We start from the raw sequence: 26,520 nt of genomic DNA, 5'->3' as shown, positions 1-26,520 counted from the left end.
CACGATCTATTCTCTACCTGTAACACCACACAGCATGCTGTATTCTCTACCTGTAACACCACACAGCATGCTGTATTCTCTACATGTAACACCACACAGCAGGCAGTATTCTCTACCTGTAACACCACACAGCACGCTGTATTCTCTACCTGTAACACCATACAGCACGCTGTATTCTCTACCTGTAACACCACACAGCAGGCTGTATTCTCTATCTGTAACACCACACAGCACGCTGTATTCTCTACCTGTAACACCACACAGCACGCTGTATTCTCTACCTGTAACACCACACACCACGCTGTATTCTCTACATGTAACACCACACAGCACACTGTATTCTCTACATGTAACACCACACAGCACACTGTATTCTCTACATGTAACACCACACAGCACACTGTATTCTCTACCTGTACATTGTATTCTCTACCTGTAACACCACACAGCACCCTGTATTCTCTACATGTAACACCACAAAGCACACTGTATTCTCTACCTGGAACACCACACAGCACACTGTATTCTCTACCTGGAACACCACACAGCACACTGTATTCTCTACCTGGAACACCACACAGCACGCTGTATTCTCTATCTGTAACGCCACACAGCACGCTGTATTCTCTACCTGTAACACCACACAGCACACTGTATTCTCTACCTGTAACACCACACAGCACGCTGTATTCTCTACCTGTAACACCATACAGCACGCTGTATTCTCTACCTGTAACACCACACAGCACTGTATTCTCTACCTGTAACACCACACAGCACGCTCTATTCTCTACCTGTAACACCACACAGCATGCTGTATTCACTACCTGTAACACCACACAGCACACTGTATTCTCTACCTGTAACACCACACAGCATGCTGTATTCTCTACCTGTAACACCACACAGCACGCTGTATTCTCTACCTGTAACACCACGCAGCACGCTGTATTTTCTACCTGTAACACAACACAGCACACTGTATTCTCTACATGTAACACCACACAGCACTGTATTCTCTACCTGTAACACCACACAGCACGCTGTATTCTCTACCTGAACAACACACTGTATTCTCTACCTGTAACACCACACAGCACACTGTATTCTCTACCTGTAACACAACACAGCACACTGTATTCTCTACATGTAACACCACACAGCACGCTGTATTCTTTACCTGGAACACCACACAGCACACTGTATTCTCTACCTGGAACACCACACATCACGCTGTATTCTCTACCTGTAACACCACACAGCACGCTGTATTCTCTACCTGTAACACCACACAGCACGCTGTATTCTCTACATGTAACACCACACAGCACTGTATTCTCTACCTGGAACACCACACAGCATGCTGTATTCTCTACCTGTAACGCCACACAGCATGCTGTATTCTCTACCTGTAACACCACACAGCAAGGTGTATTCTGTACCTGTAACACCACACAGCACACTGTATTCTCTACCTGTAACACCACACAGCACACTGTATTCTCTACCTGTAACACCAGACAGCACACTGTATTCTCTACCTGTAACACCACACAGCACACTGTATTCTCTACCTGTAACACCACACAGCATGCTGTATTCTCTACCTGTAACACCACACAGCACGCTGTATTCTCTACCTGTAACACCACACAACACGCTGTATTCTCTACCTGTAACACCACACAGCACGCTGTATTCTCTACCTGTAACACCACACAGCAAGCTGTATTCTCTACCTGTAACACCACACAGCAAGCTGTATTCTCTACCTGTAACACCACACAGCATGCTGCATTCTCTACTTGTAACACCACACAGCACGCTGTATTCTCTACCTGTAACGCTGATATTGGAATAAAGTAAAGAACTTTTTGAATTATTTTTTCTTTTCACTTTCATGCACATACAGTATTATGATCAAGCATCTGTTATCTTTGAAGTTGAGCCCCACAATAAGGCTCTGATCCTTTCTGCCGTTTAGCATCATTTACTTGTGTTACTGCATCATTTTTGTGAATACGCTGCAGTACTGCAATGACACTCCAACATGTGTGAACACAGCCCTAATTTTACTGCACACTTCTGCACAATTAGAGAAATCAGTGCAACACCTGCTTGGGGCCAGTCAGAGATGGTGAATCACTCAGGGGATTGGGTGATCCAGCCAGGAGACAATGTGGATTTGCACAGATGCCATTTTTGTTTTCACTTCCTGGATTTCTATCAGCTACCAGTGTGGCAGAACCGCACAGATACGGTTATACATTGTATAGACACATATATTTAACTTTTAATGTACTTTTAATAGAAAACAAGTTTTTCTTATCCGGAGTTCCCCTTTAAGTTGCAGCCTCCTTTTTTTATCACACAGAGATTTAGATTTGGGGAATTTGAAGACTTCTGCAGACCTTTCCTGAACTATTTTGTAAGATGCAATATTCTGCTGTAAGAGGCCACTGAAATTAGGTAATATGTTGCTACAAAGCATTGTACTGACTATGCATGTACCTTTAGGTTCAGGCTACTTATTAGGGTACTTTCACTCTGAGCAAAACAGGTGGAAATTCCGAGCGGAACCCGCGTCGTGGACTCCACTCTAAATCCCACCTGCCTGCCTGTGATCTCAATGTGATCTGTTACGCGCCGCTGCTTTCCACTCAAGGAATTGACATGTCACATTGCAACAGTGGGGGAGGTAGGATTTTGAGCTTTGTCCTGTTTGCCAACAGGAGTAGAACCACCTAGGGCTGAAATGGGAAGAAGTGGAAATGCCTCCCTTCTATTCAAAGTTTGAACATCAGAATGCAACAGCGATGCTACTAGATCATCAACAGAATGAAAAATCGTTATCTTCAGACCCTCTTCAAGGGAACGTGTCTTGGAAGATTCTCCAGGAGGAGAGTCGAATGATGGGAGAAATCCAGTAAAGCCTGAAAGCAAGGTGGGCAGATGCCATGCAGACTATGTCAACCATATTGTGACCCCAAGCTAAAACGCCTTTGGAGACATCACCATTTTATCCAGGAAGTGAAGCCTTGATGCAGTAGTAAGTGCAGTGAAAAAAGTATTCTATAAGCATTTCCCATAATAAGTGTATATTGGTGATTTGTAAAACTTTTCGGCGGCAATAGAAAACTTTAATAAAAATTTTCGCCGGACTTCTCCTTTAAGGGGCTTGAGCGGGTTCATTCTTCGGGTGGACGCGGAATCTGCCAAACCATAGAATGAATCCTATGGGGCCAGCGGTGATGCACGCACCCGCCAGTGGAGTTGAGCTGCGAAATCTGTGGCGGGTGATCCGCCGGGACTCTGTAGTGTGGATATACCCTAAGGCTATGTTTACACTACGTAAAACTACGGCCGTAGTTTTGCGGTGTGACATAGCCTTATGTTGAATGGGATCCCGGCTGGAGCGTACACACATCGTACACGCTCCGGCCGGGAGCCCAATGCGGCGCCGGAACAAAACTGACGTCAGTTTTCTGCGGCCGGAATTCAGTGAATTAGTGTCCCTTAGTATCACTACTAGGGGTGACCGATTGTTATATGTGATGGCTCCCAGATCATCAGAACACAAGTTGAGGCAGTGTGTCACTCCACAGAGAAGGCAGGGTTAAAGAGCTCGACACAAGGCCTCCATACTCCAATACGATCATCATCCGATCCCAAACAGAACCTGGGGTCATTACTAAAGACAATGCAGTTCCAGTCAAAATTCTTTTTTTTACATTACTGGAAACAAAGAGGAAAGTGGCAATGCCACCAGATATCTTTCTCCCAAGCATCTGGGCAGAACACAGGGATGTGTAGTGAAGGTTCTTTTTTTATATTAAGGACACGGAAACTGTGGGAGCTGCTCGTGCTTGGCAGCAGATGAAGCAATATTCTTTACTTTTGGGCTCGTCTACAGCCTGTTTACCGTGTGCACATACCCTGATATACCCACTTTTTCCAACACCAGCCAACAGCTTGCACAAAACAGCCTAGATGCTGGGTAGCTCATCTTTTAAGGCTGTATTACACAGCACAATAGATAGGGGGAAGCAAACTGACAGCTCATTGCTCGCTTCATGTGCTTTTCCACGCACGGCAGCAAGCAGCAGGAGGGGCTGCAGGGAGCATCAGGAGGGTCTCCCCGGTGAAGTCAGCGGCAGTCTGCTGGCAGAAACAGTACAATTAAAGGATTTTTTACTTTTTGCTGTCAGTTTGCTTCCCCCTATTTATTGTGCTGTGTGATACAGCCTTAAAAGATGAACTGCCCAGCATCTAGGCTGTTTTGTGCAAGCTGTTGGCTGGTGTTGGGAAAAGTGGGTATATCAGGGTATGTGCACACGGTAAACAGGCTGTAGACGAGCCCAAAAGTAAAGAATATTGCTTCATCTGCTGCCAAGCACGAGCAGCTCCCACAGTTTCTGTGTCCTTCATATATAAACAGAGCCTTTATTACACATCCCTGTTTCTGCCCAGATGCTTGGGAGAAAGATATCTGGTGCATTGCCACTTTCCTCTTTGTTTCCAGTAATGTAAAAAAAGAATTTTTTTACTGGAACTGCAGTACAATTTAAGGATTTTTTACTTAATTGGTGTTAGAAAGTTATAAAGATTTGTAAATGACCTTTGTTTAAAAAAACTCAAGTCCTATATGTCCCGCAGAAAGTGGTGTATTCCTTTCAGTCTGACACAGTGCTCTCTGCTGGCACCTCTGTCCGAGACAGGAACTGTTAGAGCAGGAAAGGTTTTCTATGGGGATTTGCTACTGATCTGGACAGTTCCTGTCTCGAACAGGTGGCAGCAGAGAACACTGTGTCAGACTGGAAAGAATACACCACGTCCTGCAGGGCATACAGCAGCTGATAGGTATCCAGACTTGAGTCTGTTTGTTTTTTCAAATAGAAGTAAATTACAAATCTGTATAACTTTCTCACATTAAATGATTTGAAAACCTACTATCCAACCTACTATCCTAAACGGTTGATCCAGAAAATGGCAAACACCCTAATGAGGTAAATGTGAGTTGCTTTATATTAGGATCCACGGATCAACATCCTATCTCTGGGATTCTAGTAACCATTGTTTAGTGAATCAAAGTCATACAGTAAAGAATCCTGCTTACTACTTGTACAGTAAAGAATCCCTGAGCACATTGATGGTAAACCTTCTTTTTTCAACCTCATCTACTATGTAACTGTGATAAAGACGACAAATCCAAAATAATTATTTGCATGACTTACACATTTATTAAAGCAGTAAGTATTTTAGAGCCTGGTAGCCCTGGATCTTGAATCCTTTCCCGGTTAGGAACCACCTACAGCACAATCTCTTGGACAATGCTCTGAAACTAAAAGAATTCAAAAGAAAATAAAATAGCGTTGATCTGTACAAACCTGTATCCCAAGTATTACATATCATAGTTACAAGACAAAGGACACAAAGCCTGAGGTGGCTACCAAAGTAACAGGGCCGAGAAGAGCATACGAGACAACAATGGTCGATAACCCACTGAACACCCAGAAAAAAAGACTTTGAAGAGAGAAATTTTTTTAAAACTTTTTGTTCAAACATTTATTGTTCATACTTTTAATAATTTATTTTCCATGAATTATAAGGTTTCTAAAGAATTATTTGGCCCAGAACACATTAAGTTTCATTGGTTACAGTACCATCTAATGTAGCAGGACTAACACAATGAGGCACTCAGGGGTGCAGTTATATTACACAGTTCTTATCATCTTATAACATATACTTCATTCTCATATACCGAGAGCTGACAGATTATTCAATGGTGCTTACTGGTAGACACTTTACATTGTATATTGTGATTTACCGTATACACAGCGATCTCTCATGCACTGTACAGTGATAAAAATTAAATGAGCATGTGAAGGTCATATATTAGATTACATACAGTTCTAGACTACTCCCGCTCTCCGTCATTGTCATATACAGTAGGGGATATAGTGGCAGCTTACAGTACTTCTAAATAAGAAATGTGCCACATAAAATATTAGACAGCAGTCTTATCATAAATGGCGGTCTGTGCCTGGCTGATAGGAACTCTGGGAATTTGGTGTTACATTAGCCGCAATGAGGTAATGTATCAAAAAATTGGAGATACACTTTAATATTAGTACAGTAGTAAGTTCTTAATAACACTGGCTGATGAGAGGCATTATACCTGGACTTTGTGCTTCACTGCTGAACTCACAATGAACCTGGTACTCTACAGTGCGCTTTGGGAAATTTTGCTTTGCCATAAGGTCTCACAAGGGGGATGTTGCTATGAAGACTCCTTTGTGTACATCATTGGAAAGGGTTATCCACGCTTGAAAAAAACATGTCTGCTTTCTTCCAAAAAATAGAACCACTCTTTTCCTCAGTTTCGGTGTGGGTTTTTCTGCTAAGTTTCATAAAGTTTCATAAGTTGAATTGTAATACCACACACAGGATGGGTGGAGCTGTTTTTGCTAGAAAGCAGCAGTTTTTCCCCCCTGGATAACCCCTTAAACTAGGATCCAGCATTGAAAGTGTAGTCAGTAAAAATATGACAGGTTATATAGGGATATTTTTATATTCTATAATTTTCTGCATGTGACTAATATGTGATGTAATATTTTAAAGACATTGAGGGAGATTTATCAAACATGGTGTAAAGTGAAACCGGCTCAGTTGCCCCTAGCAACCAATCAGATTCCACTTTTCATTCCTCACAGACTCTGAAAAATGAAAAGTGGAATCTGATTGGTTGCTAGGGGCAACTGAGCCAGTTTCACCCCATTTAGTAGAAGCTACAATACCAGGCACAGCTGATGGACACACATTAAACACTTAAAGCGAATGTACCTACAGTATATCTACTTTAAGTTTTGCACATGGATAGAACGGCGCCGGCACGGGGAAGCTGGTGCTGTGGTCCTTTTTTTTGAACCGCGGCCTGGTCCCGCGAGCGCCACCAATCTTTTCCCGGGCACCGGCCGGGGGTGAAGCACTGGAGGCGAGCCGGCCCATGCCCAGTGTGAGGAAACCCCCACACCGCTATGATCTGGCTCCATTGATTCTAATGTGGTGGAAACCAATGGTTCCGCTATTGATTAGCTTAGTCTGCACAAACTGCAGAAAGTTTGGTAGTTGCCCCAGGAGACCTCAGACCTCAGCTAGTCATCCTTGACTTTTCCAGAGAATTTTGAAAGCAGTACAAATGTATTCAGACTAAATTAATCGTTGGCCAATCTGTAAATTTCACTCATCTCTATTGGAATATGGAGTCTTTTAGGTGTACAGGATCTTCTTGGGTATAAAGTAGTTCCTCCAGGATAGATTTATTCCCAAACCATTATGGGTATTTTTCCACTTCTTGTCTCCTCTTGGATCTTTTCAGATTGGATTTTTTTTTTTTAAAGATGAGAACACAGATTTCTGAGATCATGGGGAGAACTGATCCTTGGATATATTATGGAAATATTTTTTTGTTTTTAGATAATTAATGGCAATTCTTATTACACGTGACAATAGTGTTCTCAGTACCCAGCTTATCAAAGGGAACCAATAATGCCCCTGAGGTATAAGTCATTGTATACCTCTCACCACCCGGTGGGGCTAACAACCTAAGCATATACATCTGTAATTCATCTTAAATGTAAAAATGGATATACTGTCTACGGACATACACTACAACAGAGAAGAATATAATAAATGTGATGTTACCAAAAAGTGACCTTTTTTCCAGGAAAAAGCAGCAGGTTATAAGGTGAAGCGTTAAGAGATACAGAATGAAACATCAATACTTTCTGCACATTTAGCTGCACTTGTATTTCAACATCTATTTCATTAAAATTACATTGCCAAGTATAACATGATACAGTGCATAAAGAAAACATATTTGTACTATAGTCAGTAAAATACATACATATTTAAATAAATAAGGTGAATATAGTTGCCCATATGGAAGGTGAAGAGCCAGAGATCTCATTGGAAATTTTTAGACAACTGTTACATGTAAATTGAATTTTCATCTGGATTGGTGTCCAAGTCACGGAGCCTGACCTAAAAGCACAACTAACACTGTAAGTAGACTTTAGCTGTCGTCCTCTTTGCCTTGTTAAGTTTTCCTAGCCAAAATAATTATTAATCTTTATTAGAGAGATTTACACTAGTGTTCGTCAGTACTGTGAGTGGCCTGCCCCTGACTTTTATACCCAGTCCAAAGCACAGACTATGGAAGGAACACTGTGTGATGTGTGGAATAGACAGGTATGCACTTTCCCCTGTAGTCTTAGCATGCATCTGAGAAGCTGAACAGAATGATGTATCACTTACATTGCAGGTGATTTGAAGTTATCCTCCTAAATAACAAGAACGATAACTAGTCCTCTCCATTATGTGTGTTGGCTCAGTAGTTCTATATATTCATGAGCACCAGCACACTCCGCCCACCATCCACTTATTGGCAGTTGTCTATCTATATTGTGCATAGGCAGACAGCTGTCAGTCAGCAGCTGAAGGGTGAAGGAGTGGTGCAGCACAAAGCCCATTCTCCTGCATATCAGGAGAACGGCTGTACAGAATAATGAAAGTAATACATTGTTCTGTATTTCTGTCACTAGTTTATGCATTTAATGCAGTATAATGACAGATTTCCTTTAAGAAAAAAAAAACTTTGAATCATGTTCTAAAAATGTAAGGTGCTTGTTTTTAGTTGTTGGTCTATTAATGGTCTACCATTTAAGGCTATGTTCACACTCTGTATCAGATCGGCCGGAATCCTATTGAAGTAGAGGCAGTGTTCACAGGCGCATAAAGTACAGCCGTTGTTGCCGATGGTCTATATTAATAGGAACATTTTCTAGTCTGTGAACCTGGGAGCTAACACCTCTATTATTATTCCGTACTCAGATAACACAGTATTTAACATTGAAAATGGTGATGGTCACAGCTAACTGCCTGCCTCTTCCTGCACAATAACCTATATATAGGTCACAGAGCATTCCTAGAATACTCTTCCATAGGAGCCAATAAGTGCTCAGGCAAGATGAGTGCCCCATAATCACATGCAGGGAACCAGAATAAAAATCAATGAATAATTATATTTAATTATAACAAAATAATTATTATATACTATCAGTAATCTGGCCAAAGTTTTGTTCAGATACTTTTGTCACTGGAAGAACTTTAAAGGCAAATGTAATGTAAGCTGTGTAAGAATGTTTGTCATAGCAAATCCCAAATATTTTTTGTAAACCATTCTGTTATATGGTCATAACATCCACCATACTGTACCCGTCACGGTGTAATAAATTACATTTAAACACATGTAAACTGTGACATGTATGAAACACTTCCCACATACTTTTTTACATACAAAGTTCTATTATACAACAGGAGACCATAATAGCATCTGCCAGTTAGAGAAACATTTGAAGCATAAGCAGTCATTGAAATTTATTTACTGTAGTTTTTAGAATTTTTTTCCATTTAAGGCATATTAACAAGCACAAATGTAATCGCCACAACTGTAAATGACATTTTCCTGGTTCAAGTCATAAGCCACAGTAAATATAAAAGCTGGAAATTGACATAGTATGCAGCTAGGTGACTACTCTTAAAATGAATTTAGTGACTGTTAAGTATTGTACTGTGCTGTGTTACATGAAGTGTCCTAATATACATGGAAAATAAAAAGTGAATATACACAGCTGGGTTATAGTTTTATCACAAGATATACTGTATATATACATCCTTACACTACTCTGCAATACATATAGCCATGTGCAACAGCACCAAATGAGTACTTGAGTATTAAGGGTAACATAACAACTCCTTGAGACCCCCTGGCTAAGGTGGTGTACACTTTAGTTTGTCTTTGACTGAGCTGGCTCCACCAGTTACTGTACATAATTCAGATTTGGGTACCCATAGCTGCCAGGCAGTCCAATAATGCCCAGTTGCCCAACCACTCAACCGACTCCCAGTACCCTGTACTTACTAGGGATGTGCTAACATTCTATATCACTATTGTTTTCTGCCACAAGATTTAAATAAAACATTGTTTCACACTGAAGATTCAGATACAATGCCCTATTGAAAGAGAATGGGGCCCACACTAATGCCTATTTGGGACTACAATTCCCATAATGCAAGGGCAGCCAAAGCTAGCTGTCCATGCATGATGGGAATTGTAGTTTTGTGACAGCAGGAGGGCCGAAGATTCATCATCCCTGCTTTATAGTATGGCGTTAAAATAAACTATTTTTATGGTGGCGGGTTTTCTCTGTACCCACAATCTGTCCCCCCTCCCTTATATAGCTTAAGAGAGCTTAAATAGCTCCCTTAAATCCAAGATCTGTCCTGGGGTTTGTTCGGCAGGTGATTCAGTTATTGTCCTAAAAAACAACTTGGAAACTTGCAGCCCTGTGTCTAATTGGCGTGGCCTAGAGTGTCTGTGATCTAGGCCTGCACTGACCCTCCGTCCCTCCTCCCCACCCTCTTCATCATTAGGAATGCCCCAGGAAGGATTTCTCCTGTTCATCACTTGTCTAAACACTGTACATGTGCTGGATCGTTAAGGCTCATTTGCACAGTGATGAAAAGGAAAAATCTCTGCCGGGGCATTCCTAATGATGAGGAGGGCTGAGAAGTGTCGCAGGCCTAGGGCACAGACACTCTAGGCTACGCCAGTTTGACACAGGGCTGCAAGTTTAAAAGTTGTTTTTTAAGACAATAACTGAATCATCTGGATTAAAAGCAGCTATCCAAAGGTACAAGTGGTTTGGGGGGGTATTGTGGGTATCATACATCAAAAACAAACAGTCTTCTTGAGTAGGAGGTCATTGCGGTCAGTTCTTATTGTGATGCTGCTGTCACTGCATTGAATAAGGAAGCTGACAAATAGTAAGGGTATATGTTAAATGGATCATTTATCACATTAATTTATTTTGCCGACAAACTTGTGTAGAAATATGACGTGTGACATCTTTGTGATTCCTCGCTGATCTGATCGGAACACAAATCTGATTGCGAATATTATACTATAACCATTACAACATACACAATTCTGTATCCTACAAGGCAGACTCCCACCAATCATTGACATGACAATAACAGAGTATACAAGACAGCCATTGTTAAGTTTGAAAGCAACAAGTTTCTCACCCAAGCAGCAAAGCAATAGTGCATGGAATAATTCATTTTAACACTAGGTACAATTTACGATGATTCTTCGCGGTTCCAGAAGGCTGCACTTCACGTGAATGTGGACAAGGGTTTTATAAACGTCATGACATTGTTACTTGTATTTCAATGAAAAAGCTATGAATCAAAAAATGACAATGTAACAACATGAGTGGAAAGGTGAATGTACTATGAGGCACACGGTGCAGCTCCTATGGGGCCCATGTAATCCCTTAAAGGGTGGTGAGAATCTGTGCAGAAACCCCTCTCCATAAGTCCTACAATGTTATTAAATAAATGTGCGGGGGATCAACCTAAGGATTATGGAAAGTAGATGGAAACAAATAAGCACCATTAGTCTTCCTATTCTGTGTGTCATACAGATGAAAAAGAAAGTGATTTTTCTCTTTGCTATGGCGCCTACTCGCTGTTGAACCCACTTCACATAGTGTATACTTTTCTCTCTCTATGGAGAATATGGAGTCACTTTCATGTGCAGCCACTCTTGTCGGGACATAAACTATAGCAAGATCTCATGCTTCTTGGACTGTATCCTCTGTAGGTTTGCTGGCCTAAGATATACACTTGTCCATGTAAGAGATGATCGGACTTTGTCGTCTCTAGGGCTGGTTGACCCTCAGAATATATCAAGTCCTCTCTGCTAGTACATGGAATCCCAAGTATCAAATTTAACAAAGTTCACATCAAGCCAAGAGTGGCCCACAATAATGAACCTATTAACCATGCCGTATGTTATTTTTTATGTTCTCTCTATCGCCTTCATATCATTGTTTCTTATGTATCTTGGGTTCTTCTTGTTTGCCATTCACTGTGTAGGAAAGTGTACGAGCAGGCAACGGGGTAAGGAAGCAGTGTGCTATACACTGCCCTTATATTTCAAAGCACAGGTGGTAGTGGGCTATAAGACACTGGTTCTTATGAGATTTATACTTAAAGTGCATAAGAATGGAGAAACCGTTGTAAATAACTTTACCCTTCTTTGGCTTAAAGTGCATGGCCTGTCTTTGGATTGCCTAAAGATATATTGATCTTTGATTAAAATGTGAAAATCCATAGACTGTAATGATGGAGGCATTAATAACTGGAAATACAATTCTCTAATCTATATGAGGTCTTAGCTTTAGGCGGTGGTAATCCATTCTGAGAACATTATGACACATCCATGCATGAATATCACCAGTGTGGTAATACACAATAAAATCCAAGAAATGGTCCGCAATGTTTTTGCAGAAAAGGATTATATATTTTATAATATGCCTTTTAATTCATACTAAGCATAAATGTTCTGACTAGCACATACAGCAATGACATAAGTATGCCCTAGTATTATATAGTTTTGTATTATATTAGCCAGTGGGGTTTTAGTATCATGGAGCCAGCCGGGGGGCGTAACTAGGGATGGCTGGGACCGAAAGCAAACTTTTGACTTTTGGTGCCCCATAACCCGCTCCTCCCAAAGGCTGACCACAAACTCATCAAGTGTGGTCGTAACCTTTAACATATTACTGTAAGTGCTCGCTGCCTGATCGGCCATCAGATTCTGCAAATGATAACGGCTCAGGGGACCCAGTGTATTGCAGGACTGGGCCCCCTGATGCGGGGGGCCCCATAGCAGTCGGCTATGCCTGCTATGGTGGTAGTAATGCCCCTGGAGCCAGGAATTCTAAATGTTCTAGTTCTTGTGCCTCTTATGTTTTACATGATCAATTTGTTAAGTTAAACCTGCTTGCTACCCCATACTGTATATCCATATAGGAAACTGATATGCTGCAACATTCTGTGCCTCAAGAAGTGTAGGAGTGTAAGGATTGTAAGGTCTTATGTTGAGTATGATATTACAAAGATGGAAGTATATACAAGTGTCTTTCACCTACCCTCATGGTACGCTAGATTATGCAGGGTAAATGTTATAACATTATCAATAAACCTCCCTAAATCCTCATTGTGATGCCTTCACTTCAGAGAATCCAGAAGCCTCGTACTAGTAAGTATTAAGACTAGACCAAACTAGACCCACCTTCTCTTTGTGTAGGTGATGATGGGTGCTGCTTAGGCATGTGCCAACCTATATCATTTGGTTACCATTGTATGACGGTGGGCTTCAGCTTGCTCTTGGTCTTACCTTACACTTTCTCTGGCGACTAGCTTAACACTTGTTAAGAGTTAACAAATTATGTCTAATAAAACCAGAAAGACATTACATAAGCCAAGTAAGACCTTCCTCAATATAGACATCAAACCACCCTGCCCCCCGCCTATGGTATAGTTAGGAAAGACAGGGAAAATAGCCAGTTAAGAGTGCAGCACATCAAGATTCCCTACACTGGCAGAGGGCACCTTGAGACTCTCCAGATGTTGGTAAGGCATAACCATCAGCTATCTATCAGCAACATCTAGACTGCCTGAAGATACCTCCCTGGGCAGTGAGAAGAGTGCAGATCATCAGTGGGAGCAGAAGTGAGCGTGAGCATGGGGTACAGAGGATAGGGGTTGTTGTAATGTGCAGGTATGGGGAGAATTAATTCATGGATTAACAAGTTGATAAAAATAGAGAGGAGTGCAGGGATCCCATTAAATTCTCATTTGGGCTGTTCTGCGTCGAGACAGTTTGGACCTAAGAGAGGAGCAGAGAAACAAAGAAAAAGAAAGAAAGAAAGTAACTTAGAGATGAGTTGTTTTCTCCTGTACAACCTACACTGAGTACATATGACCAATCCTACGTCTGATTCTAGTCTATTCTTCTATTAGTCCTATATGTAACCATAGGGAACTAAGACAGGTTACCTATAACCTACAACATATACAACCTACAGCAAGCTATAACATATAACCTACACCTATAGATTATAGCTTCTATATCTGCATATAGATCATAGCAACAAATGACACCTTGTAGTACAAGAATATATATAAATAATATAGTATAATAGTAACTCATGGAACCTTTTGTACACTACAGCAATTGATCATAGATTAAATAAATATAGATTTTTAAATAAATATGTAAGTATGTCTTCGATTGAGCACATTGCATCCAGCCTGCATTTCCTTCATAAAGAATCTCTGCAAAAATGTTCAGAAATGATCACTTCTACCCGTGTAAGGTAGAGGACCATTCTTTCCCTGTAATCCATCCCACAGCCTCACCGAATGGAGCCAGCCAGGAGAGGGTTGAAGGCGTAGAGCCAGTCATGCATGTCCTTATCATTGCTGGCCTGCAGCAGAATGCCACGATGTTGTGTGCACACAGCAAAAGTATTGGGGGTCTGCAGGGGTAAAAACATAGATTGGACATGAGCAATAAATGAGAAGCAGAATTAGGGATTTTTTTTACGTTATTTACAGAGTGTCCATTATACAGTGATACATTTTAGTAAGATATGCATGCTCTGGCAGCAGCCTATCTCTTTCAGGATAAAAGACATCTCTCACATCCTTTCCATACACAGGAACATTAAGCATAGTCACATGTTCCTGTGTTTCTATAGAGCTACAACCAGACTGTTTTGGTGGCAGCTTATCTCTCAAAGAACAAAGGGGACAGCTTGTTACAAGACCTTTCCTCCACCGATAATATGGGTCAATACAGTATGCCCCTACCTTCAGCATGGCCTGTTGATCCTCGCTGTACTCCACTTGGGCCTGTGAGAGGTTGAGAATGGCTCTCTCCACCGGATCACGGTCACTGTTATAGATGTAGACATATGGACGTCTAACCACCACATACCTTTTTACCCAGCCCCCTGTATGGGGTTCAAGGAAGTGCAGGTACCCCTTCTTAGAGACAATAGGGCTGTAATAAGAATTCAAGAAGAGAATGTTTCTGTTATTTCTAAATCATATGGCAGATATTATAGTTACTGTAAGGGGGCATTCATGCATTCTGTGCACAGTCTGAGTCAGTACGGCAGCACAAACATTTTAACAGTTTCTGAGCTCCCAGAATCATAAGGAACAATGATGTTTCAGATGTTAAATATGCTGTAGGCCATATGGAGGGGTTAAAAATATGTTAAAAGAGGCTATGTTCCCACAGCTTATCTTTTCGTAAAAGTACGGCCGTTGTTGTAATCGACAACAACGGCCGTACTTTGTATGAAAGGACACGCTGCCTTATCTTCTATGGGATCCCGGCCGGAGCAAATACACATAGTATACGCGCTCCAGCCGGGATTTCTTGCGTCGCCGTAGAAAACTGACATGTCAGTTTTCTGCGGCTGCTATTCAGTGAATAGCAGCCGCAGAAAGCCTGTCAGTGCACACTATGGAGCGAGCGGCTGCAGCCACACGCTTCATAGTGTGCTGTGGGAAGTTCTGATGCGTGCGTGCTCAGATGTGCCAGCATCAGAACTCTGCGTCGTGAAAGATCATCCGGCCGGTGTTGCAGTACCGGCCAGGATGATCTTTTCGTAGACCAGCCGTTCTGTGACACGGCCGGGTCACGGAACAGCCGGTCTAATACTACGTGGGAACATAGCCTAACCGTGTAAAGCTCTAATAGCTATTGTTTTAATATGTATTTGTATCCATTTTGTAATATGTATATATATGTATCTGTACCTGCAAAGTCCCCATAAACACCACTGTGTACTTCTACAATGGTTATTATTATAATATGTATCTCTATTCATACACAAAGGTAATGATGTATCGATGTTCTCCATACAGTTCTGTAACTATATTTCTTGAACTGTACAGGGCTCAATAATATACTTTTAGGATTATTCAATTATACATAGTCCCCTTGGTTGTTTAATGCTTTACCAAGAACCCCTGGGGTTCTAAAGTTACCCATAGCGCTCCCCTTGATCCACATCTTCTCCCTGTCCTGAATGGACATACTGTGTCTTTCTTTAACTTTTATTGCTATTTGCAGGTAGTTTCAATTATATATATATATTTACATTACTACCATATCCATGCTACCTCCGGTCTAAACTAATACATACCTGACCCGTATTTCTTGTATATCAGGGTTAAACAACCTAAGAGGGGTCTTGAGTCCACCACTGGGAGACTTCTGCAGCTCTCCTGAGGGGCTAGGAAGATCCCTCTCTGGGCTAAATGCACGGGAGAAAGGCTGGGGGCTGAAAAGTTTAGAAAAGTGTAGTTAAATTAGGACACCAATATGCAACTTGTATAATAAAATGTTCTACATTACATTAATTCTACATTAGAACACCTTGTTAGAACGACTCTAAATCTACATATACATCAGAAATAAACCATTTCATATTCTGCATAGTAATGCCTGTAATTCTTACTATTACATTTCTTTGTGCAGTTTTTATGCATTTGTTGCAAATAGCTTTCCAGTGTGGAGATACATACTGTCCAATACTACCAGTCCATTGCCACAAAGTTGTAGCTAACTTTCTGCTAAACAGGAGTAGTGGTAGTGGCAGAAAAAAGGGTCCTCTTTCACAGACTGATATGAGGCTGTGCGAAATCAGCACTTATTTGCAGTGCCCTCAGGCAAAATTAATGGCCGGGCCACAAGAACAATAACTGTGTCATTCCTGTGGCCATTTAAATATTTCCAATAAATATATTGCTATCGGCCGCACATCCCCCATTTACAACCTAAATCTCTAATATACTGTTGTCCTGCATTTGACACTTCAGAGATCCTGTCCATTTCCTTCAACCTATTGATGACATAAGGCTATTGCAATGCAGTCATATGCCCCCCTCACCCCCCAGCTGCTGCCTCATTGCTTTTTACGATCTTCTCGGTGGTCCGTACTGACCTGTTCTCTGGGCTGCAGTATCGTCCTTCTACCAGGGAGGGACAGGTACTAGAGGGTGTAAGAGTTGAGACCCCCAGGCCATGAAGAGAGGGGTCACGTAGGAGAGTCACTGACATTTCAGACAGCTGAAAATACACATTATCACAAGTTATTCCTTATCCATTATGTAAATAGCATTACTTACCAAACAGTACTGTACAAAAGTCCATTGAATATGTGCATGATATTTCATACCCAAGCAGCAGAATTTTTCTACACCAATATCAGCATGATTTAAAGGGGTTGTTTGGTGAGCAGAAGGCTTTAGCCGCCTTCTGCTTGCTGGTGCTGAAACTTTTTCTCCCCCCCCCCTCCTTTTCGATATTGGGGGTGGGGCTAAGTCGCTAAACATGCCCGCACATGGAGTCCAATAGCTGCACAGTGTCAATGTAGGAGGCACTATGCAGCTATTGGACATCAAGTGCCATTGTAGTTTCACCCACATGCAATGACCTCGACTTAGCCCCCTCCACCACATCTCATAAGGCTTACTTCCAAGACGTGGAATTTCAGAAAGTGAGTGCCAACGAGCAGAAGGCTTTAGCTGCCTTCTGCTCACCAGACAACCCCTTAAATGTAGATTTCAGGTTGGATTTGCTGTAGAATTTGAACTTACCATAGAGTTTTTTTAAGCCTGTATTAAGATAGACACATCGACATTTTCTCACCTTGCTTTCACTGGCGCTCACACACACATGACTATAGGTGTATTCTCTGTTGAAGGTATGGGTGAGAAGACGAAGACACTGCAAAAAACATTATGAGATTAGAGATAAAAACCTGTTTTTTTTTCTGGATCTATATAACATCCTTCTAAAGCATGTGAATAAGAATTTTGCACTTGGGACAACTGTTACAAGTTATAAAATTTTTTTAGTGTTTAAAGCTAGCCAGTCACATAAGAAAGCAGCTGGACAGACATTTGTTTAACCAACAGCTATCTCTCCCAATTCCTCAAGTACAAATAGCCCAATGTGCATGTGCTTTCAAGGGAGAAAAACAATGTAAAACTTTTTGGGCAGCAGCATATTTTCTCAAGGTCAAAATCATCAGACAACATGCCTGACTCCTCTCTTCCCCAAAACTTCCATATCGATTAGATGGTTGACTGGTCCCGCTAGAATTGGCAGGTTTTGCTGACATATCTAATGTGCATGGCCAGCTTAATAGAAAAAAAGAGCCTTCAGTAGAAAATGGGAGTCGAATCTCTTAGTATATAGGATATCCATTTCATTATACTGTTCTTATAAAGGGACACCCAACTACCTTGGCAGCCAGCTCTTTTTGCCTTTCACTAGCCATCTCCAAAGGATTTTCCTCCACATTGGGGGAGCCTTCCTCTTGGGGCTGTGCCAGCTGACACGTGGGGCTGAGGGGAAGCATCTCATCGGTAGGAGAAGGCGTAAGTGTGTCTGTCGCTCCCCTGAGCGTGGCTTCCAGTTTCTCACGTAACAATAAGTAATGTCGGGTCCTCTCAACCTAAAAAGTACAACAAAGATAGATAATAAACCACTTAACTATTATTATTATTATTATTATTATTATTATTATTATCAATAATAAACCTCTGGAAGATTCCATGTTTTCTATATTTCATAATTTGGCAATATATTATATTATCACAATTTTGTCACTCTGTAAGGTAGTGGTGGTTGCCATGTCCATGTACTTTGGCAATATACTGAATTGATGGTGAGTATACTGACTTTACAGCGTGTATGAGGTTATTGTGTGTCATCAAAGTATTACAATTGAAAACTGGTACACAATGTCATGTGACTGCCATTCCCCTGGAAGACAATGGGGAATGACACTGTATATTCAGCTCAATATAAATACAATGTGATCTATGTTTGGAAACCATTATAGGTGACAGGATCTAGTAGATACCTCCTGAAGTAGGCTGAGCTTCTCCAGTTCCCACTGATGATCAAGAATTAAGCTGTCACTTCGTGGCCTCCATCCTGCAAGGTTCTCTTCACCCCGCACATATGCTACGGAAGTATCTAGCACACGTCTGCGTCTTCTCTGCATCCCTGGGTAAATGTGACAAGGAAGGATGGTAAGAAAAACAAAATAGCATAAGCGTCAATTTGGGAGCATTTGTAAAATTTGCATTTGATTTTATTTTTAAAATTTTATATCCAACCATGACTTCTAATGTTGGCTTAGAAGTTACATGATGCTCACAGGCATTTTTTTTTAAAGAGCCATTTAATTCTTAAAATCAGTGGTGGTCTAAGATCTCAGACTTCGCCAATAAATACGGCAAGTACATTTTGACTGTATTTTCAGATAATAGAAAAATGCACATTATATCACAATATATTAAAATGCCACTCACCTGGACTGCTGGCTTCTGCAACCCGGCAAAGACTTAGCTCATATACTCCAGTGACACGGTTACTGTAAAAGTAAGAATGAAGATCATGGTGTGACGCTATAGTAGACACATCAAACGGATGCCACCATGTGGGGCATTATGCTTTCAAAGGGATTTTCCAGAGACTAAAAAAACTTTGTATATTCCTGGGGGTGGGCTGGAAAAAACAAACACAGTACTCACCTACCTCGGTGCCCAGGAGCTGTGATGTCACCTGTTCCTCGAACCTCCAGCTATTTGTCACTTCTGTGACAAGCTTTTTATTGTAGTGACAGCCTCCTCAACCAATCAATGAGCGAGGGGGGGGGGGCGCGTTCCAATCAGTGATTGGCTGAGCAGGCCGTTACTGCCTTGAAGTGGCTGAAGCTACAGGAGACAGCATGACATCACAGCGGGAACCCCAGCGGGACAGGTTAGTATTTGTTTTTGTTGGGTTTTTTTCAGTCCATCCCCAGTAATTTATAAAGTTTTGTGGTCTCCAGAAAAACCTTTCTGATGTAATTTTTTTTTACATTATTAGAAATTTCTTGAAAATTTTCCAGGTACAATTTGATTGTATTAAATACTGAATTGGTGTTACCACACATAAAAGAGTTCGTACAACTATACAGTATATATGGGTAAAAATTAACATTATGCTTTATGCCTCTACACCATAGAGCAGAGGTGAAGAATCTTTGGCCCTCCAAGTGTTGCAAAACTACAATTTCCATCATGCCTGGACAGCCAAAGCTAAAGCTTTGGCTGTACAATCATAATGGAAATTGTAGTTTTGCAAAAGCTGGAGGGACAAAGGTTCCCCATTCCTGCCCTCGTAGTATTTTCATCTTTCAGAGGAACCATATAAAATATTAAGTACATATGACACTGTAATGAGTACTGTTACAGCAACACTTTCTTACATTAGTTATGACATGCACTTCCAGACCCCTGTATTGAGCTCGACCCATTGATAACATAAGTATGCAACAACAGTCATCTGTTTTTCTATTAACTCACCTCTCAGAAGCATGGAGACTGCCTGTACCAAATAGGTTTCTAATGGAACGACATGCAGGCAGTTTGGCATCCCGAGAATAAAAGACCATGCAGAAGTCTTTGGTGATGATAGCAGGCTGTGTACAGTTCTCCATCTGTAAGGACCAGATTTTATTCATTTTGCCTTATTTGAATTAAATTCCTTTATCCAAAATATAGTTGAACATGTGAAAAAACAAATTGGGGCCCATATTGTGCCATTAAAAGGAACCTGTCACTCAGGAGACTGGGGCAAAACTCAGCCTTCCCCTTAATAAAACTGTTGTTACTTACCCTCTGCTCCCAGCGACACATCCTGAACGTCACCAAGAGGAGAGGGTAAGTAACAAAAGCTTTATCGAGGGGTAGGGTGGATTCTGTCCCAGTTTCCTGTGTGACAGATTCCCTTTAAATTTATAAATAAAAGCTATGGTTACCTTTGAAATGTGTTTTTTCCAAAAACTAAAAAATCTTAAGGGATGTTTATTAAAATTGTGATTACTTTTGCTTCTACAGCCTCCTCAACTTGCACTATGAGCTTTTTTTCCCCTATACTTGTACACAGCCTATGTGATTTTTTTCCAGAAGGCTGACTTCTGTTTGCTCTCCTCTCTTTCTCCAGCCTGTGTGAGCTGTCCCCCAAAGTTTCTCCCCTCTGTCCACTCTTTGAGCTGGTTCCGACTGTTATCTCTTACACACAGAGAAGAAGGTTATTCTGATGGGCTTATGTTTCTCTGAGTAACAGCTAAATGACAGGACATTTTATTAAGGACTATTTGGAAAGTTTTTCTCTTTTCTTTTCATTTTGCATTCAGGAAACAAATCAACAATAAAAAAAATCAGTGCAAAGGTATCCATAGCTTCTATCTGCTATCTTAATATTTATTTTTGGAAATTATAGTTATTAACTAAATTTGTGTGTTATACAGTTAAACATTGGCTTTGAGCTTCTTTTGGTCAAGCATAACATAGTCACATCTCATTGTTTGAATTACATTCACAAGAACAGTGCAGTTTTTTAAAGCAAACTCTAATCATGGTCACCTAAGAGCGAAAGGGAGTTGGTGGTACTCTTCCACCTAGTATGCAGTAACACCTCCAGTATGAGTGAGACCCCACCACACACCGCAGCTCAATCCACCATGTGGATGTATCCAAGATAAGTAGAGGGATAATCCGGCACTTCTGATTAAAGTTCCACATAAAAACAGCAAATTCCAACCACTGAAACGTTTCGATCACAGAGGGATCTTAGTCGTAGCATGTTAGGACTAAGATCCCCCTGTGATGGATAAGCGTGTCATTTGTTTATAGACTATACAATTGTTTAGCATTCTATTTAATAGACACAGTAGTAGAGTGTTGGCCACCAGTAGATACAAGATACCTTTTTTCATTGGCTTACTGCACTAGGAAATGCAAGCTTTCGAGATGACAACTTCACAGTTCTCAAGAAAGGGACCTACTTTACATTTTAAGGCTGGGTTCACACTACGTATATCTCAGTCAGTATTGTGGTCTTCATATTACAACCAAAACCAGGAGTGGATTAAAAACACAGAAAGGATCTGGTCACACAATGATGAAATTGAGTGGATAGCCGCCATATAACGGTAAATAACGGCCATTATTTCAATATAACAGCCGTTGTTTTAAAATAACAGCAAATATTTGCCATTAAATGGCGGCCATCCACTCAATTACAACATTGTGTGATCAGATCCTTTCTGTGTTTTTAATCCACTCCTGGTTTTGGTTGCAATATGAGGACCACAATACTGACTGAAATATACCTAGTGTGAACCCAGCCTAAAGAGTACATCATGTTGACCCATATGGTCCAAATGTGTTGCAACCCATTTGTGAAGTCCTACCTCTACATAGGCAGACAGTGTCATGTAGATCTTCTCTCTGTATGGAGTGACACGATTCAGCAGTAGGGAGTTGTGCATAGAACTGTCCCATGCTACTTCAAAGTGATAGAATGTCCTGTCATGAGAGGAAATGGTTAAACTCCTGATGCAAATATATATAGGTGCTAGGTTGTATACTCACTGGGACACACAGAACATACATTACACCAAAAACTCTATTTACCAAGGTAAATCTGTTCCTTTACATTAAAAATTTAGAGGTGCTAGGTTTTGGACACTTTCCAACCCCAAATAACAGCGAAGGGGAACAGACTCTACTACTTAGGAGGTTGATCCAATACATATTGTTGAACCATAAAAACAACGCGCCCAATGCTCACTGCCTCCATGCTATACTGTAATGTTTACAAGTTATGGAGGGTCTTCGGATACTGGTGCGGTTTTGGGCTGTGTTAGTAAAAGTGGTGAAATCAGAAATGAAAAAGCTAAAACACTGCATTAATGATAACATATGTACTAGTGGTAAATAGAGTGTGAAGCAGCATACTGCCATGTACATCACAAGACCATTACTGACAAATAGTTTTATCCATGTACTGTATAGCGATACACATATGTACAGCAGTCTATGTGCAAAGTGGTCAAAGTAAATGTGTGTTTTCAGGCTTTACATTACATTTCTCCCTCTTTATATTTTTTGTGGGTTTAAGAAATTTTCTTTTTGTATTAGTAACCTGCACATTTTCATGTTACATAAAAGTTTAGTGTGAAAAAGGCCTAAACCTACAAAAAATTTTTTTAAAGGTTGTGATCCCACAATGGCTTTTTTTGGCCATTTGCATCCACATAATTGCCAGTATTTCATAATGACGGCCATCATGTCGTCATTTTAAAATATTGGCCATTATTTGGACACAAAGAGCCAAAAAAGACGTTGTGGGTACATAGCCTCAATGTGGCTAAAGATGCAATGCCAATATACAATTATGCAGAGAAGAGTTTATATACTTTTATTTTATTATAAAGGCACCCATATTATCTGAGCTTCTGCTCTGTTAACAGCATTTGAAGGTATGCTTTACAGCAGCCGCATGTATTACAACAAACAATGGAAGGCAGGGGGGATCATTGGCTTTTATAAGAAAGTGTTTAGAGCTTGCCCTGTGACCTGTACAGAAGTCATTGTTCCAATAGGGGAGGGGAAACTGTGACTATTAAGGTTTCAAGATTACTTTATAATACAGATAGTAAAATGGAAAATTAAAACTAGACAATTTTCTGATGGCAGGTTCTCAGCTACTGTTTGGTGCTTATATAGCAAGCATAGACTGCCTCTAAATGTGTATCCTTATACACTCAAACAATACCCCACAATATGACACAGTAAACAACTCAATACCAATAAGAAAGGCATATAGAAAGGAGAAGATGAGCAGGAAACTGATGGGAAGAAGCAAGACTAAGATCTAGCTCTTAGGATATAATGGTGAAGAGGAATATAGAGTAGCAACGGATGAGGGAAGGAGACAGGTAAGAGGAGCAAAAGGAGAGGCTGGAAACGTACTGTATGACGATATATGAGGATCTAGGATAATATTAAAGAGATAGGGAGATGGGAAAAATGAGATGAACTATATACTAGTGGAAGGTTGGTGGTAGGTAAAGGAAGAGAACATGGCTTTATCGACTTATCGTACAATGACGTAAGGTCTAAATGGACTGTACATTAAATGTTCTGGCACAAGTAATGGTTCTGTTACGACTAAGGATACAAGGAACAATAAACCTCATTCTGAAAAACACATTATATGGGGAATAGAAGTATTATGGAACTGGACTTTAGGAAGGAATAAAACAGAAGGTAGAAATAACCATAGGACGTAGGAAAGGCAAACAAGAGAGACAAGGGCAGAATATCAGAAGTGAGTACCTGGTGCCCCACACGGATTGGCTGCTGAAGGTAGGAGCCCCAAATATACAGAGTGAGAGAGTGCAAGTGGCAGGGGCAAAACAATACAATGTGGGGCAGGAGACCCAGACACACGAAAGATCAATCATTGCAATGCATGGAGGGAGAGGGATCTAGCAATGTCCCTGAGGTTCTAGAAATGTATTTCCACTTCTAAAACCAAATAAATGCTTCTACAAAATATCCAGCAGTCATAGTAAATGTATCCAACACAGACAGCACTCTGTTCAGTGAGGTCATTTCTTTTTATACACAGTAATTTGCTTTTCTTTACAAAGCAATATGCACTCCTCAACACTGAAATTACCACACCAGCATCCTGGGATTATGGAAATCATAGATTACTTAATAGACATGTTAAAGGAGTACTCCGGGCTGGGGTTATTTTTATTATATGGCCGGGGAAGGGGTGGAAATAGAGGCCGACGGTCACTAACCTCCCCGATTCCAGTGCCAGGTCCTGGATCGCACCGCCCCGTTCTCCCGTCCCGCTGCTGCTTCCTGGTCTGATCTGCGGCTTGAGATGTGACGTCTCAAGGCAGCTCAGCCATTCAGCGGATGAGACAGGACCCCGCTACAACCATAATAGCCTTCAACAGCAGTGGCATGTGGTTGCCTGATTAAGAGGAGGGTGGCCTCTTCAAAATGCATAGCTGAATACAAATAAACTTTTTTCACCAGAACTTGCAGTCAGTGTCTGGTAACATTGAAGAAACCCAGTGATCCAGACATCAGACTCCTGGTCCAGACAGACTGTGCCAGGAAAGACACCGCTTTTTCCACTTTTTCTTTGTGCTTATAAAATTCTGCACTGCCTTGAATTGGCAAATCTGTGATCTACTTGTAGAGCCTGCCTATGTCTCCAAGAGTTGAAAAGTATTGTAATGATCTGAAACATTCAAGTGTGAACAATATGCAAAAATAGAAGAAGGGGTCAAAATTGGGAAGGGGGATAATACTTCAACACAGTGCTGTATGTTTACAGATACACCATTCTCCCTCTGGCATTAAAAGCTCTAAACGTAGGATTCTCTTTCTCCATGCATTACTGGATATTAGTTATACATAATATATACATATATGTCTGTCGCTATCAGGGAATAGCATGGACCGAAGACCAGGAAATAGACAAGGCTGGTAATGGAGGGTAAAGACCACTAACATCAATAAGATTGTTAGAACTAATAAAGCCCCAAAAGTGCATATTAAAACAATTATAGTAAAGAATAGGAAACTCAAAATGGGAAGCAGGAAATGAGGAAAAACAAGACAGGTGGGGGAAAATGGCAGCATGAGGGGAGGAAGGAGAAGATCGGTAGTTGGGTTGAGAAATGATAAAAAAAATAAAATACCTAGGTGTGTCAGAATCAAGAAACTGCCTGAAATACAAATAATGAGACGTTAGTGCCGGCATCAGGGGAACGGGAAGCATCAGCCCCAATGTATCCCAACACATTCATTCAGAGGTCTGCATATCAATCAATGGAGAATGGACAGGTGTTAGTAAGTAGAGCACTACTACAGCAGTTCTTGCCTGGAAGCGACCATCAACCTTGGTTATATAGGGCAGTGTAGTAGAGAGATTGGGAGTGCTAGGAGGGGGGCTTTGTGACAACTAATAAAGGAGGATTATGTGGGTTAGAAGGAGATAGGTGTTATAAGGAGATCTTCGTCACCAGTGGTAATGTGACGGGTGTGAAAGGAGTCGAATGAACAACCTAGGCATTTGCAGATGATGTGTAAGAAAAAGTTAACACATATGGTGAAAAGAACTATGCATGATAAAGGGAGGGCTGTGAACAGGGGATGGAATGACTGGGATTACTGGTGGACGAGGTGGAGCTAAAGAATAAGGTCAAGTGTTAAAGTACAAGGATGATGATACAGGGCCTGAAATGTTGTGACTGGGGTTTGGGGATATGTGAGGTAAAAAGGAAAATTGGGTGAGGGTGTGGGGGAAGCTCATGCTAGTTTCTCTGTTTCATGCTTAATGAAGAGGTCGAAAGCAGAGTAGGAGGCAAACAAAGCTTCATAGCGGAACCTTTCTAGTATTTCCCATATGCCATATTCCATAAAGGCTTGTCCTCAATCTTATGCGCCCACTAAGGTCAACATGAAAACTTACCTGTCACCCCCTTCTGGGGGACGATAGCCTGCAGATAGAATGTTCAAGGACAAGATGTTGGGGTCAATTAGAGACTCATCCGCCTCTGGGGTATTACGGATCCTTCCTAAAAAGTGACAAGACTTAGATTTAGGTTTTATTCTACAAACGTGTTCAGTAAGATGAAATATGAAAAG

The 26,520-nt window shown here is 41.0% G+C and overlaps 1 protein-coding gene across 12 annotated transcripts in view; it reads right to left on the bottom strand.

The window, feature by feature from the left end:
- Positions 1 to 12,774: 12,774 nt before the first annotated feature.
- The window catches only part of KIF1A (kinesin family member 1A), a 105,085-nt gene continuing 91,339 nt past the window's right edge, over positions 12,775 to 26,520 (bottom strand). For 4 of the 12 annotated variants that reach the window (XM_069975489.1, XM_069975497.1, XM_069975492.1 and 1 more), the window contains 14 exons: positions 26,345 to 26,450; positions 25,572 to 25,598; positions 24,181 to 24,204; positions 22,251 to 22,365; positions 20,359 to 20,492; positions 19,321 to 19,382; positions 18,867 to 19,012; positions 18,243 to 18,455; positions 17,645 to 17,722; positions 16,938 to 17,062; positions 16,137 to 16,274; positions 14,788 to 14,980; positions 14,335 to 14,453; positions 12,775 to 13,801 (listed from right to left, as the gene is read on the bottom strand). In XM_069975489.1, the coding sequence (XP_069831590.1) occupies positions 13,759 to 13,801; positions 14,335 to 14,453; positions 14,788 to 14,980; positions 16,137 to 16,274; positions 16,938 to 17,062; positions 17,645 to 17,722; positions 18,243 to 18,455; positions 18,867 to 19,012; positions 19,321 to 19,382; positions 20,359 to 20,492; positions 22,251 to 22,365; positions 24,181 to 24,204; positions 25,572 to 25,598; positions 26,345 to 26,450 (1,523 nt within the window). In that variant the 3' untranslated portion in view covers positions 12,775 to 13,758. The remainder of the gene's footprint in view (positions 13,802 to 14,334; positions 14,454 to 14,787; positions 14,981 to 16,136; positions 16,275 to 16,937; positions 17,063 to 17,644; positions 17,723 to 18,242; positions 18,456 to 18,866; positions 19,013 to 19,320; positions 19,383 to 20,358; positions 20,493 to 22,250; positions 22,366 to 24,180; positions 24,205 to 25,571; positions 25,599 to 26,344; positions 26,451 to 26,520) is intronic. The other 8 variants (XM_069975490.1, XM_069975498.1, XM_069975493.1 and 5 more) reach the window with 2 other exon arrangements.

This window comes from Dendropsophus ebraccatus, chromosome 6 (assembly GCF_027789765.1).
Source record: "Dendropsophus ebraccatus isolate aDenEbr1 chromosome 6, aDenEbr1.pat, whole genome shotgun sequence".
Taxonomy (NCBI): Eukaryota; Metazoa; Chordata; class Amphibia; order Anura; family Hylidae; genus Dendropsophus; species Dendropsophus ebraccatus.
The sequence above is the reverse complement of the archived record's forward strand: the minus strand, read 5'-3'. Positions and strand labels throughout refer to the sequence as shown.